The sequence below is a fragment of the Corvus cornix genome, chromosome 26 (assembly GCF_000738735.6).
Source record: "Corvus cornix cornix isolate S_Up_H32 chromosome 26, ASM73873v5, whole genome shotgun sequence".
Taxonomy (NCBI): Eukaryota; Metazoa; Chordata; class Aves; order Passeriformes; family Corvidae; genus Corvus; species Corvus cornix.
The window spans coordinates 6,309,001-6,325,052 of record NC_046354.1 but is presented as its reverse complement, the minus strand read 5'-3'; the positions used below and the strand labels follow the sequence as shown (position 1 = coordinate 6,325,052).

Genomic DNA, 16,052 nt, shown 5'->3' with positions numbered 1-16,052 from the left:
GGGTGGCTCTCCTTGTTGACACCCATGGTGGTCCCCTGGAGCTCTGTCCTCTGCCCTGACCAAGCCCATGGCTGTGCCAAGGACCAGATGATGCCATGCCCAGAGCCTGCGGTGGCCCTGGTGTGACATCCACCTGCTGCTTTCACAGTCTTGCTGGGGTGCAAAGAGCCCACCACGACCTCCAGAGATGTTCACAGGGACAGGGATAAGAGGAGATGAACACAAAGGATGTGGCAGCTTCAGGGAGCCCTTCCCACCTGGATGACACAAGTTCCTTGTTTATTCCAGGCCTTTGGCATCTCCACTTTGCTTTACGATGCACAAGTGGGAAGGTCTCACCACCTCCTGTCTAATCCTGGAGCGCTGTTTAGGGGATGGTCCTAATCTCTGGAAGCCTACAGGATTTGGCCCAGCTGTCAGAGGCATTTTCCATCTCCCCGCACCGTCACATCAGCTGTTGTGGTGGGGAAGGCGTTGCCGAGGCTTCCCCCATCCCACCTGGCACATCTCTGCTCTCCTGAACTGCGAGTCTGGGTGCATGGGCCGATGTGATGTTTTGGGGGAAGGAATTTACCTCTTTGCAATGAGATCCTGTCAAATAAATACAGCTGGAAAATGATCCAGCACTGTGCTGGGTCATCAGGGGGAGTTGGAATAACAGTGTCATGAGGAGGATTCCTTTCAGGAATAAATCATGCTTCCCTTATTTAGACCTGTACTCACCTGGAAAATAAGTAAGGAAATGTATCAGTGACTCAGTGGGCTGGAAATGTGGATCAAAACCAATTTATAAAAGTACCAGCTTTTTGTAGGAAGAGATCTTTTCTCACTGGAAAACTTGGATAACCTGTATTTCAGCTGAATCCTGATATACTTGTAGTTTCAGGCAAAAATGTGCTGATATTTAAATTATCACTAAATTTTTAATATTCAACCCTCGCAGCTGCCTGCAGGAACAGCCCCCTCCGTGTGATCTTCATTTCCATCACCAGACTGATTTGAGCTCCCTCACCCAAAACTGGGGGCTGGGACAGCCCACTCCTGTCCTGGATACTGAAATCAGCTCCTGGCAGCAGTTTCCCGGCCCCGTTGTGAATCCACAAGTGAAGCCTTCGTGGTGGGTAAGGAAATGTCGACTCCGGTGTCTGGAGCCGGTGGAAAGCCCTTTGACGTGGAACTGGGACAACCTCCCGTGGTGCCTTTGCCATCGACAGCAGCAGCTCCTCAGTGTTTCCCTGCTGGGCTTTGCTCAACACCCAGTGTTTGCCCAACGTGTGAATAAACAAGATGCCAATAAGCTCTAGTAACGTGGCCCAGATAAGAGTGGGTGATAAACCATGTTGATTCATTTGCTCATAAACTATTAGTCACCCCCTGACTCAACAGAGCAAAAGCATCCAAACGTCACGGAGCAGGTTGACAGACCCAAGTTTCTTTCAAATTGAGAACTTCAGGTGAAATTATTGCATTGATGTTCTTTATTTTCCTGCGGAAAGTGTTTAATTTTCAGCTGCACTCCCCCAAATTGAAATCAGAGAGAAATCTGAGGGCTCATTTCCCTATGAACTGGAGTTTTGGTATTGATTTATTTTTCTTTCTGAGCTCTTTAGATTGCTTCTCTTAACATGTAATCAAAACAAGCCCACTTTTTTGCAATGAAGTGGTTTTTGGTTCAGATTAGACGACGTGATTGAGAAAGACACAGGGAAGATGCCTGAGCAGATGTTTGTGGGAGTCTGGAACTGGCCACCTGTGAGCTGATGGAAAGAGTCATCAAGGCACAGGCCATGTGGAGGGGTCAAGTGGATGAGTCAAGGAGGGGCCAAGGTCATTTGAGGCAGGATGAAATCCCAGTGGGCCAAGGGATGGAGAAACCAGAGCTTCTCCAGTTCTGCCCCCGGGAGCCAAAGAGAGCTGGAGCAGGACGGACAGATGATCCTCTGCAGCCCTTCCTCGCCGTGCTGGGCAGCAGCACTTGTCCTCTCTCTGACCAGAGCACCGGCAGGGAATTTTCTGGTTCATGACAAGTCTGAGCCACTCCAAGATGCTCTGGGCAGGAAAGGAACTGCCAGTACCCGTCCGTGCAGGCAGCAGAAATGCCTGTGTGCCCCACATCACCCTCTCCTGCCTCAAGGACCTCATCCCTCAGGCATTCCAAGGGCATTTTGGGGAAGGTGGAACTTTTATTAGTCATATTTGTCCTCACTGGGGAAATAATCAAGGAACATCCAGGTTATCACATAGTTTGGGGCAAACAGACCCTCCCTGAGGCACCAACATCATCTCGGGGTACCCTGGCTTTGTCCTGCTGCCAAATAACCAGGAGAGAACAAATATCCCTCCTGGAGCGGGAGGGTTGTGCTGCTCCAGCTGGGGTGCACCCCTCAGGCTCTTTTTTGGGATGTCACCATCCCTTTAAGGACCAGCCTGGCCGATGGGGCTTTGCTCTTTTTTGTCTCCCTCCCATTCCTGGGTGACCACAGCTCCCCCCGCCTGGAAAACCAGCCCCCTGTTAGCAAAGCTGGGATCATCTGGCCCCGGCAGAGAATGTGCCTCATGCTCTGGCTGTCTCAGAGACGCCTCTTGACCCTGATATCCACGTCTGGAGGGGTTTCCTGGGGACCACAGAACTGTGAGCCTGTGGACCAGCAGCCAGGAGAGCCAGGCTTGCTTGGCTGCTCCATAGCAGCACCCCTGGAGACTGGGAATTAGCTAGGGAATGGAGAAAACTCTCTCTCAACCCAAATTGCAGGAAGGTTAAGGATACAGAGACACTTTTAGTGGTGTCTCATGCACAGCATGAGGGCAAGTAAGGGAACAGGAGCAAGCAGGGGGTGAGTGGTTTATGACCCATAGGATTAATGGGGCTTTCCTGGGTTACTGGGGGGATTTGGGGTGAATCTGAGTTTGGGGGTTGCAGTAGGGTGGCTGGTCATGAGTTCTGGGGTGACCAGTCTCTATGGACAAGGATGGTTGATTGGGCAGAGCAGAGGCTGGAGAACACGGCATGGGGCTGGTGAGTGATTTGTCTTCTCCAGAAATGTGGCTCAGGGCTATGGGCAGCTGGGTCGGTCCAGATGAGCCCAGAGGTTGTTGTCCAATCTCAGCAATTGTGGGATTGAGGATGAGCTGGGGAAGGACAGAGGGAGCAGAGGGGTCTGGGGTCACAGGGACTGTGGGAGGACATGGGGGGGAGTGGGTGGGTTGGGGGGTCCATGCAGGAGTAACAGGGAGGGCTGGGGCGAGGGGGTCTGGTGTCAATGCAGGGGCTAAGGAAGGCAAGGGGGATGAGGGGTCCAGGCAGAGTCTGTTGGGGCTGGGAGGCAGCGGGTGGCTGAGGAGGTGGCAGTGGGGGTGGGGAAGCCCTTAGCCAGAGGGGTGCTGGGGACAGGAGCCATGTCCCCAAAGAAAGGTGACCTGGCCCTGGCCTGCCCAGTCCTGGGTGAGGCCAGGGGGGCCGCTGGGGGGCCGGGCCCATGTGCTGCCATCCCATAGGAGGGGGCAGCGGGGGCTGCTGAATATGCAGGTCCCGGGTGGCTATTCCTGGCAGTCCCGCCTGCACAGGCAGATTGGTTTGCAGGGAGGTGACAAGTGCCAGCCAAAGCCTATAAAAGTCACCCAGCTCCTGTTCTGGCTCAGTGACCTGGTTCCCCCCTCCCAGCACAGCCGTCCCGGAGCAGAGACCATCGGTCCAGGGTGGAGACACCTGGTCCTGAGCAGGGACCCCAACCTCGGAGTCCAGACCCCAGATCCAGAGGAGAGATCTTTTGTCTGGAGCAGGAACCCCAAAACAGAGCAGAGACCCCGGAGCAGAGACCTCAGAACATCCCCTTCCCCAGCCCGCAGGCTTTGCAGCGATGACCGGCAAAACTGCACCTCCAGCCAAAAAACCGGCTCCGGCAGCGGCCAAGAAAAAGGCAGCGCCAGCCCCGAAGGGAGAAGCAGCCCCGAAGGAAGCAGCAGCCCCGAAGGAAGCAGCAGCCCCAAAGGAAGAAGCAGCCCCAGCTGCTGAAGAGCCCCCAGCCCCTGAGCAGCCCCCAGCCCCCACAGACGAAGCCACTCCCCTCCCCACAGAAGCTGGAGCAGAAGCGACTCCAGCACCTGCAGAAGGTTTCCCAGCTCCCCCAGCTGAGCCCCCAGCCCCAGCCCCCGAGCCTAAACCAGAGAAACCAAAGGAAGGTGAGTGGGGAGCTCTGGAGTGGGGAGGGGAGATAAGCAAGGCTTGGAGGGGGCATGTGCAGGGGAGAAGGGGCAGAGGGATGAAGTCATCAAGGATATTTTTGCAGTGGGATAGGGCTGGGGATTAGGAGGATGGGTGGACTGAAGACAGACCTGGAGGTTGAGCAATTGCCCTCCAAGAGCCCTGGTACTTGAGCCCTGCCCTCACCACTGCGGGTTTGTTACAGAGCCGCCCAGCTGCCCCTTGTCTTTGGCCGTGGAAGAAGTGAGTGAAAACTCATTCACGCTGACCTGGAAAGCCCCAGAGCAGACGGGCCGGGCAGGCCTGGATGGATATGTGGTAGAGATCTGCAAAGATGGAAGTAGGTTTGGTCTTTCCTGTCTGTCAAGCATGGAGAGATGTGTGCGGTTGTGGGGTGGGATGGAGCTGGGTGGAACGCAGCAGAGCATTTCCTCCAGCAACAATTCCCTTTCTTTGCCCAAATGGATCCATTTAGAATGGTTATTTCTTATCCATGGAGAAACAGGGCATCCCATTGGCTTCAGACAGCAGTGATGTCTTTAGCAGGGGCTTGGAGCAGGCTTAGTGTCACTGCTGTGTCCAGCTCGAGTGTGGAGCAGAGACCAACACACCTTCTGGGCATGGTCTCTGATGAACTCCAGATCTGCAGAGACCTGGGACTGGGATGGTAATCCAAGAAAACAGGAGGAAAAACTCAATTCTCCCATGTTTGCCCAAAATGAAGCATAGAAGGAATGCGGATACGGAGGATGAGGAAGGAAAGGGTCCTGGGCGTGTGTCAGCCAACTTGATGGTGTTTGGAAAGAGGGTGGCTGTGGTGGATGGAGGTGGGCTGGGAGGTGGCAGCAATTGTCCAGCAATTGTCCATGGCTCTCCAGTTGCATTGTTGGGTGGTGGAATGGAGTGGGTGGATAAGATTCATGTTTTGGGCACTCTCTTGAAGCCCTGCTGGGCTTTGGGGTGAGAGTGAAGGGTCTGTGTGGCTGGGGGGATCCGCAAGAGGAGGCTGGGCTGGAGTGGTTTGGGAGACGCAGGTGGCCTCAGGGAACTTGACCCTCAGCTGTTTAGCTTGTGGCACACAGGATGGACACATTCCTGGCTGTGGGAGGCTTCCATCGCTGGGCTGGGGGGGAGAGGTTACCACAAGTGGGTGGGATGCGTGAGGAGGGCCTTGCATGGGACAAGGAAGGATGCATCCATTCCTGGAGGGATCTGTCTGACAGCCACCCAAAGGGCTCAGTCTGGATGCTCTCCTGGCTTGTTTTGGGTCTGCTGGAGTATGGGAGAACTCCAGTCCCTCAGTCATCATCATGGGGCCATGGGACTGCTGTATTTGGGCTGGTACAAGACTCTGGTTGGCTAAAATATGGTGAGATTTGAGTGAGGGCTGATTTGAGCAATGCCAGTGGTGAAGGGAAAGAGGATCTGGTGGGATTTGGCTGCTCCAATGGCATTGACAGGAAAATCTTGTTCTGAAGGTGCACATGGGGGCTTGGCACACCCTGGCACATGTGGGTCACTCTCACTGCCCACACGGGACACCCAGTCCTTGGGGGACCAGGGCAGTTTATTTTCTGAGTGAGAAACACCTTGAGAGGTTTGGCACACGGCAAGGCCATGTTAGCTGGGGCTGGGGGAGGGCTGGGCTCTGGGTTGAGTTTGAGACAACCCTTCCAAGCAGGAAGAACATTTGGAGAGGTCCATCCAGCTGGGGGCAGGTCCTGAGCAGACCTTGCCCAGTGTGGAGGAGTTTGTGGGGGCCATGGTGAGTCCCGGTGTTGTCCTGGGGCAGTGAGAGGAGCAGAGGGGCTGGCAGGGAGCTCCAAGGATCTTTCCTTTCAGAAATGCACCTGGTCAGCAGGGATGTGTTCGCTGGCCCCATGCCTTTTCTTGCTTGCAAATGTCCTCACGAGCAAATGCTGAGCTTCTGCCAGCACTTCATACCCCACGCTCCTTGGCAGGGGGGCCAACCTCCCCTCCAAGGTCCCTTTTTCTGTTGATGCCCCAAAAATCATTCCACCTTTCTGAGGAAGAGGTTCTTTGCCTCTGGGTCTCCCCCCCTGGGCCGTGATCCTGCTGCTCGGGGTGTGTCAGTCTGTCCATGGCACATCCAAAATGCTGTGCTGCGTCTGTTGCAGGTTCAGACTGGAAAGCTGTGAACCAGGAGCCTTTTCTTTCCACCCGCTACACAATCCCAAACCTCAGCTCTGGGGACAAGATCCATGTGAGGGTGGTGGCTGTCAGTGCCAGCGGAGCCAGCGTCCCGGCCGCTCTGGAGCAGCCAGTGCTCATCAGGGAGATCCTCCGTGAGTACTGCCCCTGAAGGAGAATTCCTGGCCGGAATCCCCGGCCATCCCTGCAGCCTGAGCAGCCTCTCACAGTCCAGTCCAGCCTTTGACAGATGTTATTCTCAATGACTGGGTCAAATTCCCTCGGGACAAGCTTCCTGACCTCACCAATCTTGCTGATGGTGAAGCTTTGGGGGTGAAGGACCCAAAGGGCAGAGCCACATTTTCCCGTTTCATGGCAGGAATCCAGAATCTGCCTCCCCCTGAGCTTGTCTCCTCCCCTTGGCCGTGTCACATCCCAAATATGCCACGGCACACATTGGACAGCTTTGTTTATTTAGCTCAGGGAAGTCAAGAGCTGGTTGTCTGGAGCATGGGAACTTTAATCATGCTGAACTCGCTAATGAATGAGTTGCTCCCATGCTTAGCAGGACTCACATTCCTCCCGGGGTGCTGCCAATTTGCCGAGGCTGATGCAGGAGGGCAGGGCCAGCTTGCACTCAGCAAACAGCAAATACAGACTCATTTTGCCTTTAGAAGGAATTATTAATGCTCAAGTTTTCCTGTTATTCAACACATCAGATTTTTCAGCTGCTTAAAAATAGTAATACTAACAAAAGTTATTCCATGAACCACCAGCTTTTCATAGGAAAAGGCTTGGAGAATATCAGCCTGTGGAAAGGGTCTTGCAGGGTCTTCTCAGTGTGCTCGGAGGAGGTGGATGTGGCTTAGGGGGAGTGGCTGGGCCTGTTCACCTCTGACCTCAAAACCATCCCACCAAACCTCATAGAACTGGGAAAACTGGGGTGTGAGGGACTGACATGAGATGACAAATGCACAGCTCGTGCTTCCCACACCCCATCCCTGCTGCCTGAGCTTTGTCCCAGCCACATGTACAGGTGTAAAACCCAAAGAGCTGAGAGACCCACACACAACTTGATCTACTGGGTTTTCCTTCCTTCCCCTTCTCCTTCCCCTCCATCCCCTTCTCCTTCCCCTCCCTCCCCTTCCCCTTCTCCTTCCCCTTCCCCTTCCCTTCCCTTCCCCTTCCCCTTCCCCTTCCCCTTCCCCTTCCCCTTCCCCTTCCCATGCCCTCCCCTTGCCCTTGCCCCTCCCCTTGCCCTTGCCCCTCCCCTTGCCCTTCCCCTTCCCATCCCCTTGCCCTTCCCCTTGCCCTTCCCCTTCCCATCCCCTTGCCCTTCCCCTTCCCCTTCCCCATGCCCTCCCCTTGCCCTTCCCCTTCCCATCCCCTTGCCCTTCCCCTTGCCCTTCCCCTTCCCCTTTCCCTCCCCTCCCCATCTGTTGCCTCCGGGCCTTCACATTTTCTCCAGGCCTGCATTTTGTACATCTCACCAGTTCATTTATAGCACCCCAGGGGATTTTAAATAGCAGCAGTTGGACAGCACAGAGCTTAACAACAGGTGGGATGAGTGGGCTTGGGAGGTGGAGAGGGACAAGGAGAAACCAGATGAAGGATCAGTATGGGAGTCACACTTTGCAGGGAGCAAGGGCAGGAAAGAGCCTTCCCACCATGGCACCGTGTCACCTGGGCCACCGACCTCAGCTCTGAGGAGCTGGGGAGAACACCCCTGAGTTACCATTCCTCCCCTGCGGTCAGGTTTCCCGGCCCTGCTGAGACAGATGAGCCCAAGTGGCAGCACTGGGGGATGGATCCCTGCAGAAATCACAGCACGAGCAGAGCAGGGACCGTCTCAGCTGTCAGAGGGGCCTGGCCCTGTGCTCCCCAGCCCTCACAGCTGTTTGGCTCAGGCCCGGTTTATTCTGGCCGGGCCCCTCCCCAGGGTTAAGCTCGTGCACATTTAACCTGGGCACAGACTCCCAGCTCCTTTATGAGGGGCTCCAGAGGGATCCCTGGCTGGCACTGAGCCAGCAGAGCTACACGGCTTCCATTCGCCCGGGGAAGGGGACACGCTCCATGAGCACTCTCCAGCAGGGCTTTTGCTTGGCTTTGTTATGCTCCCTTGGGGACGTTTGCCTTTGTTATGAGCCTGGGGTTTCCACAGCTGTGGTGTGACCAGGCACCTCCTTCGTGTCTCAGTGGGCTGGAGTGCACAGGGAAGGTGGAGGTCCAGCCTTGTCCTTGCTGGAAGCTGGGCCTCTGGAAAGCTGGGGGGAGAGATATTTCCCAGCTGGGAGATGCTGTTCCCTGCCTTGTTACCATACAGGTTGTGCTGTGGCTCTTCTGGTTAAGCCCATGTTGTCTCTATGGGCTCCGGGGGGTGAATGATCCATGAGAATGCTGCCTTCGGGTTGGTGACCTGGGATCTCGGGCATGGGCATCACTGTGGGGTACAGGCGATGGGATAGGCTAGCACAGCCCTGCAGGGGAGCAGCACCGTCCAGGAGATGAGAGGGAGAAGGTGACTGTGTTTGGGTGGGTTTTCTTGGTGGCCAAGCAGGGGTGTGTATCGAGGGGGGTCAGCCAGCTGGGGAATGGGAGTTCCTTGTCTCACAATGGGAATTCCTGGTCCCCAGAGCTCCCGAGGATCCGCATGCCTCGGCACCTGCGGGAGACTTACATCAGGCACGTGGGGGATGCTGTGAACATCATGATCCCCTTCCAGGTAGGTGGGTGATTTGGGCTTTAATCCCTTGGGCATTTCCCTCCAGGTTGCTCCTGCAGGTTAGCTCATGGGTCCAACTGTGCTCTGACTTGGCCTGGTCCCTGTGTCTTGCGGGCCAAGGGTAGGTGATGGGGTGGGAATGTCTCTCCTTTTCCTGCCCAGACCCCATTTTTCCCCTGCTACATCTTTATTGATGATGCTGCAATGGGACAACCCCAAACACATCAGGGCATGGGCTGGCTGTTGCTGCTGTCTCAGCCAGTAAGTCCAGTTCAGCTCATGCTCCTGGCCAGGATCTGGCCGCATCACTTGGGACCCCACAGCACAGCACTGGGGTTCCTTGAGGGGACCAGCTGCCTTTGGAGCAGGGCAGCCTCAGGGCTGTGATGGGGGAGAAGTGCTGACACTGGTGGGTTAGGCTGGAGGTCATCTCCTCAGCTGATCTCTCTCATCCTGTCTGGGACATCACCAGAGCATCTCCACTGTGGCAGCTGGCTCTGAAATGTGTTGGCCAAGCAGGGGGCATGAGAGGCCCCTGAGCTGCGGGACTTGTCCATGCCATGTCTCACAGACAGTTGGGACTCTGTGCTGGCTGTGCTCCAGGCATGAACTTTCCCTGTGTGCTGAGTTCAAGCCCTGCTGCTAAGCTGGATCTTGGGCTCAGCACCTGGGCCATGAGAGCACAGCTCTGCCCTGGCAAGTAAAGCTGGGCTTGCTCCGTGAGGACCCTGGGGAGCCAGCATGTTCCAGCCTCACCCCTGGAGCCTGAGGGCTTCCCATCAGTGAGTCTGACAGGAATCAGCTGCAGCTTCTTTCCCGGGGACTGCTGGATGGGAGAAGTGGCACCTGGGCTGCTGCTGCCCAGAGCAGGGTGGCTCTGCCACCCATCCTTCCCAGCAGGACCTGCTGGGACCATGTGCCCGAGTGCCTCCTGACCTGCCTCTTGCTCCAGGGAAAGCCTCAGCCCGAGGTGAGCTGGACCAAGGAAGGGCAGCCTCTGGACACCAACCGCATCACCATCCGCAACACGGCTCGGGACACCATCTTCTACATCCGCCAGGCCCAGCGCGGGGACTCGGGCAAGTACGAGCTCACCGTGCAGATCAACGGAGCCGAGGACAAGGCTACCCTGGACATCCAGGTGGTTGGTGAGCTGAGGATGGGACCCTGCAGGGTCACTCTGGGGCTCATTTCTCCTCCTTAGCTGGGTAGGTCTTGTTCTGGGCGGGATGTGATGGGACAGCAACAAGGCAAGGGACCCTGGAGTCTCTGTTCCAGTGGGATCCTCAACAGGATCATGCAGGTGAACCCCTCTGGTTGGGGATGCAGTTTCTGCCAGCCCTTGCCCCGCGCAGCTTCTCATCCCTTGTGTGCTGCACCAGGGTGAGAAGAGATGAAAAACGAGGTGAAGGGATGGTCAAGGTACAGAATGTGGGTGGAGCAAACCGGGATGTCACCCTGAGGGTGTTTGTGTTTGCAGAGCCACCCGGCCCTCCCCGGAACCTGAAGCTGGTGGATGTGTGGGGCTTTAATGTGGCCCTGGAGTGGACTCCCCCTGTGGACAACGGGAATTCTGAGATCAAGGGCTACAGGGTGCAGAAGTCAGACAAGAAGAGTGGGGTGAGCCTGGGTACTCCTGCTGCTGGGGATGCCCTGATGGGAGAGGGGCAGCTGCACTCCCTGCCTCCCCCCACACCTTCTCCATCCTTGTCACAGCCTGTGTTTTCTCACTACTCTCTTTTTTCCTCCTTTTTCCCTCCCAGAAATGGTTCACGGTGCTGGAGCGCTGCACCCGCACCAGCTGCACCATCTCCGACCTCATCATCGGCAACACCTACTCCTTCCGAGTGTTCTCCGAGAACATCTGCGGGCTCAGCGACAGCGCTGCCGTCGCCTCTGGGGTGGCCTGCATCGAGAAGACAAGTGGGGACACGTCCCTGGCTGAGGGGCTGGGGAGGGTGGTGGCCAAGAGGGGTCCTGACCAGTGGGCCAGTGGGGCTTCCTCGGAGTTGTGCTGATGCTGCTGGGCCAGTCCCCAGGACAAGACCAGCAGGGGTGAGGCTGAGCACCCCCAAGGTCCAGAGGTCCCCTACCCCCCTTCTGCACCTCATTTCTCCTTTGGGGAAAGCTTGTGCCGTGCTCAGCCCCCTGGGAGGAACCAAGGCATGGACATCCCTGGGACGAGATGGAAGCAGGAGCTGGGAAGGGTCAGAACAGCCCTGGCTTTGGCCCTGCAGCTCAGGGCCAAATCTCCAGCCAGCCCTGCTCTCCTTGCATCTAATTCCATCCTTCCCCCTGGTAGCACACAGTGACCTGAGGTCTCTGCCACATGCAGATATTCCCTCCAGCTCTTATTTCTGTGCACTGAGATTTGAGGATGGACTGGGAGATCCAGAGTGTGCCTGGCCTGGGTCTGACCTGCTGCACACAGGATGTGTCACAGTGGGTTTGGGGATTGGCATCCCCCCTGCTCCTTGCAGGACCAGGGCACTACCATGGCATGAGTGCATGAGGAAACAGGGCTGTCTGAGCTCAGGGCCACGTCCTTGGGTCAGGCCAGGTGACATCTGGCCTCTTACGTGAGGGAACAGAAGTGGTTTTGGGTACTTTGTGCTGAATCCCTGTGTTGGTCAGCCCAGGAGCCTGAGCTCTGCCTCAGCTAGAATTCATTATTTCCTCAGAAACCACTTACCAGCCAGAGAAGATCCCCCAGCGGGACATGATGGAGCCTCCAAAGTTCACGCAGCCCCTGACAGACCGAACGACTACGCGGGGCTACAGCACTCACCTCTTCTGCTCCGTCCGGGGCTTCCCCCAGGTCAGTGCTTCCTCCATGGGCAGCACCACCCTGGCCCGGGGACATCAGTGGGGTTTTTTGCAAGGAAGCTGGAGGTGTCTGGGAGATGGTCGGTGCTGTTGGATTAGGGTTGGATTGAGGTTAAGAGCTGCCCCCTGAGTCAAACTGGGGCACATTCAGGCTGTTTCTGCATGGAGATGGGAGACTGGTCTTAAATCAAGCCATGTCTTGTTTCCTCTGTGCTGGGGGAGGAAGGGTGGAGCAGTGGTTAGGGCTCACAAGTGGGAGATTTGGATCTTCAGAATACTTCTGGCTGTGAATCCCACCATGGCCACAAGCTTCAGGCAGGGCAAGGCAAAGACAGAGAGAGGTGGCTGCATTTTGGGGCCAGTTAGACTTCTCATTTCTCTCCCTGCTTTAAACTTTCAGCCCAAAATCATCTGGTTGAAAAATCAGATGGAGATCCGGGAAGACCCCAAATACATAGCGCTGATTGATCAGGGCGTGTGCTCGCTGGAAATCCGCAAACCTGGCCCTTTCGATGGGGGTGTCTACACCTGCAAGGCTGTGAACCCCCTGGGGGAGGCCTCAGTAGACTGCAAACTGGATGTGAAAGGTGAGATTGGCTGAGGGGAAGGAGGAGCAGGAGCCCTTGCCTTGCCCTGTCTTTTCCTTGTCCCACTTTCCCGGTGCTCTGTTTTGTCCCTGTTTTGTGTTGATCTTGGTTGTGAGGGAGTCTGAGGACACTGGGCAGCCCTGTGGAGCTGCAGCTTTGGGCTTCTTGGGTTTATGGTCTTGAAGCATCTTGAAATCACCTTTCCTTATTCATGGGGAAAAAAAGGGAGAGGAAACCAGAAATGGCAGAGCCAGAGGAGCTGCTGGAGGCCTGGCCCAGCGCTGGCTGCCCCCGCTCCTGTCCCAGGCGTGGGGGGTGTGTGTCAATCTCCTCCCCTGCACCTGGGCTGCTCTGATTTATGTCTCGGGATCCTGCCTGCACTTCCCAGCTCACATTTCCCTGCCTCAGCAGAGCATCTGGAGCAGCCCTTGCACAGACCTGCCCCGCCTTGCTCCGCACGGCCCCTCCTCAGCCCATGGGAGGATCACTGCCCGCACACCCTCTGCGTGTTCCTGTGCCGGCCACGTGTCCTTAAACACTTCTATTTCCCCTCCCGTGGCTTCTGAGCACACTCTTGCCCCCAGACACCCTCTGCCCCACTTCCCATGCAGGCAGGGTTCCAATCTGGCAGTCCCAGCACCTCAGTCCCTGTGGAAGCTCCAGGGCTGTTGGTGTGGCACAGGGTATGTGGCACAGGGTATGTGGCATGGGGTGAGTGCTCAGCTCTGTGGGAGCTGCTGCTGGACCCTCCAGGAGCGCTGACCCAGCCAGCCCAGCTCCTGCAGCCCCACAGGCCCATCCCCAGTGCAGCCGTGCAGGGGCTCGGTAGAGTCACAGAACAATGGAATGGTCTGGGTGGGAAGGGACCTCAAAGCTCATCCCATTCCTACCCCCTGCCATGGGCAGGGACACCTTCCACTAGCCCAGGGTGCTCCAAGCCCCATCCAGCCTGGCCTTGGGCACTGCCAGGGATTCAGGGGCAGCCACAGCTGCTCTGGGCACCCTGTGCCAGGGCCTCCCCACCCTCCTTCCCAATATCCCATCTATCCCTGCTCCCTGGCAGTGCGAAGCCATTCCCCCTTGTCCTGTCACCCCATCCCTTGTCCCAAGTCCCTCTCCAGCTCTCTTGGAGACCCTTTAGGCCCTGGAAGGGGCTCTGAGCTCTCCATGGAGCCTCCTCTTCTCCAGGTGAACACCCCCAGCTCTCCCAGCCTGGTTCCAGAGCAGAGGGGTTCCAGCCCTTGGAGCAGCTCCGTGGCCTCCTCTGGACTCGCTGCAGCAGCTCCAGGTCCTTCCTGTGCTGGAACCCAGGGCTGGAGGCAGCTCTGCAGGGGGGGTCTTACCTGAGCAGGGCAGAGGGGCAGAATTCCCCTTCCCTGCTGCCCACGCTGGGGGCTCAGCCCGGTTGGCCAAGGAGGATGAGCTGGGCATTGTGCTGGGGACACAGAGCACCTGGGAGTCTCCCAGACCTGGCTGGAGCAGGCAGTGATGGTGGTGTGTGGGATTGCTTGGAGCAGGTGTGTGCAGGGATGGGGCGTGCAGGTGCATGTTGGGGTGAGCACACAGGCACTTTTGGGAGTCAAAAGGGGCGTAAGACAAGGGGAGTTCAGGGGGCTTTTGTCTTCTGTGCTCTCCTGCAGTGCCCAAGTGAGGACAGATCGGAGGACAAGACAAAGAGCAAGGTAGGTCTGGGCTGAGGCACCAGGATGGAGGGAGGGTGGATCACTTCAGGGGGCTGGAGTGGGCTGAGTGTCCTGGATTAGCCTTTGTCACCTGCTGATGGAGTCCCAGCTCGGGTCTTCCTTGTCCCATGGCTGGAGATGCATGGGTGGGGTGGGATGGTGAACCTGAGGGAAACCTGTCCCCTGGTGAGGTGGAGGGAGGGCTGTAGATGTGGCTGGGTTTGTCCTGCGTTAGAGCCGTGGCAGGGACATGTTTCCCCCTCATCCCTGACCAGGGCTCTCTTGGTGCCCTCGCAGGACTCGGATCTCATTCCTTTTCCCAGGTGGATCCTGCAGCTGCTGGGCAGTGGTGGGGCAGGTGCTGATGCCCCTGGCCATGGTCTCTGCTGCCTGCTGGGCTGCCCCTCCCTGGCAGTGCTTTGGGGGCTGCACCTCAGCCTGCCATGGCATGGCCCTCTCTGAACCTGTCATTAGCTGTGACAATAAAACAAACCCACCTGAGGGGCTTCGGTCCTAATAAAAGCCACCAAACCCCTCTGTCCTGCTTTTTGTGGGGTTGGCTTGGGTGGGGGGAGGTGGAGAGCTGCCAGGGCTGCTGTGGGGTCATGTAGGATCCCACCCAACTGAGGGTGGAGGAGATGGGTCTTGAGCTTGGAAAGGAAGGACCAGCTTTATGAAGCACACATTACTGAACCAGAAGGAGCCCAACAAGGAGAAGGAGAATGCGGAAAGATTTCCTTCTGGAGCAGGGGCATTATTCTGGCTGGGGGAAAAGAAATGCCACATCAGTGCTGTGGCATCTTAATGCTTCTTTACTGAAGCACAGTTTTTTATCCACACCGGTGAGGCAGTGATCCAGCCAGGAGCTGTCACCTCCCCACGGTGGCTGCAGGACATGCTGATGCGCTGTCGAGAGGAGGGGATTTGTCCCTGTGAGCTGGTGGCTCATGTGCAGGATGAGTCATCCCTTGAGCAGACACTGGGTGTTACCAGAGCCCAGAGGGACATGGAGCTCATGGACACCCGGGCTCGGCGGCACAGGGTGACCTCTCCACCAGCACCGCCTCCCCCTCGGTCTGCAGGCACGAGGGCAGGAGCTCTCCCAGCTGCGTGCCAGCTCCGTCATGGGGCCAGACCCACATCCTGCCCATGTCCTGGCTGGCCCTGGCACTGCCAGTGTAGATGCAAATCCAGCCTGGCATCTGCAGATTGGAGCCCATCCCACCCTTGGTGCCACGGAGAGCAAAGCCGGGCAGTGGCGGTGATTAAGCAGACCCCTCTGCACCATCTCTCCTGCAGCCCCTCTGCTTTGTCCCCATCTGTCCCCAGGCACCTTCAGCCCAAGCTGAAGCCCAGGGGCTCAGCACTGGCACAGCACCGTCCCCCCCAGGGTTGTTTCCACCATCAGAGGGCATTGTCGTATTAATTTTATCCCACTGCTGGTCGGGATGGATTCTTGAGGTGGTTGGGGGTGGTGGTGTTGCCACAGGCTGGAGGTTGCAGTCCCAGCTGGCACGTGGTGAGCTTGTTTTCCCTGGCATGCTCACACCTGGCCCTGGACACTGCTGTGGGTGTCCTGCCCCCCTTGGTGTTCCTGGCACCTGGGCACGTGGCTTTGGCCAGTGGGATTCTTTCAGGGCCAGCGTCTGGAAGCAGGCTGTGAGCTGATCTCCAGGAGTCTGTCATGCTGCACACTGTGCCCTTTCCAGGCCCTTATCTCAGTCCTGCAGGGCACAGACTGTTGTAACCCCACAGGGGATTGAGGTGGGCGACAACATCCACTTTTAGTGAGGACTCCCCGGGAAAGGTCTGGAGAGCACAGAGTGGAAAAATCCACGGAATGTTATTTTTAATGGAGCAACCATTCCCCATGCTTTTAATTT

General features: G+C 57.1%; 1 protein-coding gene across 2 annotated transcripts; it reads left to right on the top strand.

Annotated features, from left to right (window-relative positions):
* The first annotated feature begins 3,647 nt into the window (after positions 1-3,647).
* MYBPH (myosin binding protein H) lies at positions 3,648-14,687 on the top strand. 2 transcript variants are annotated; one of them, XM_010404644.3, is made up of 11 exons: positions 3,648-4,179; positions 4,407-4,541; positions 6,340-6,507; positions 8,986-9,074; positions 10,027-10,222; positions 10,555-10,694; positions 10,838-10,997; positions 11,756-11,892; positions 12,301-12,487; positions 14,128-14,169; positions 14,493-14,687. In XM_010404644.3, exons 1-10 carry the CDS (start codon positions 3,858-3,860, stop codon positions 14,136-14,138), a joined length of 1,545 nt encoding a protein of 514 aa, XP_010402946.2. In that variant the 5' UTR covers positions 3,648-3,857; the 3' UTR covers positions 14,139-14,169; positions 14,493-14,687. The 2 variants fall into 2 exon arrangements, with proteins under 2 accessions (XP_010402946.2, XP_039421298.1); XM_039565364.1 differs by having other exon boundaries at positions 14,467-14,687.
* Positions 14,688-16,052: the final 1,365 nt, after the last annotated feature.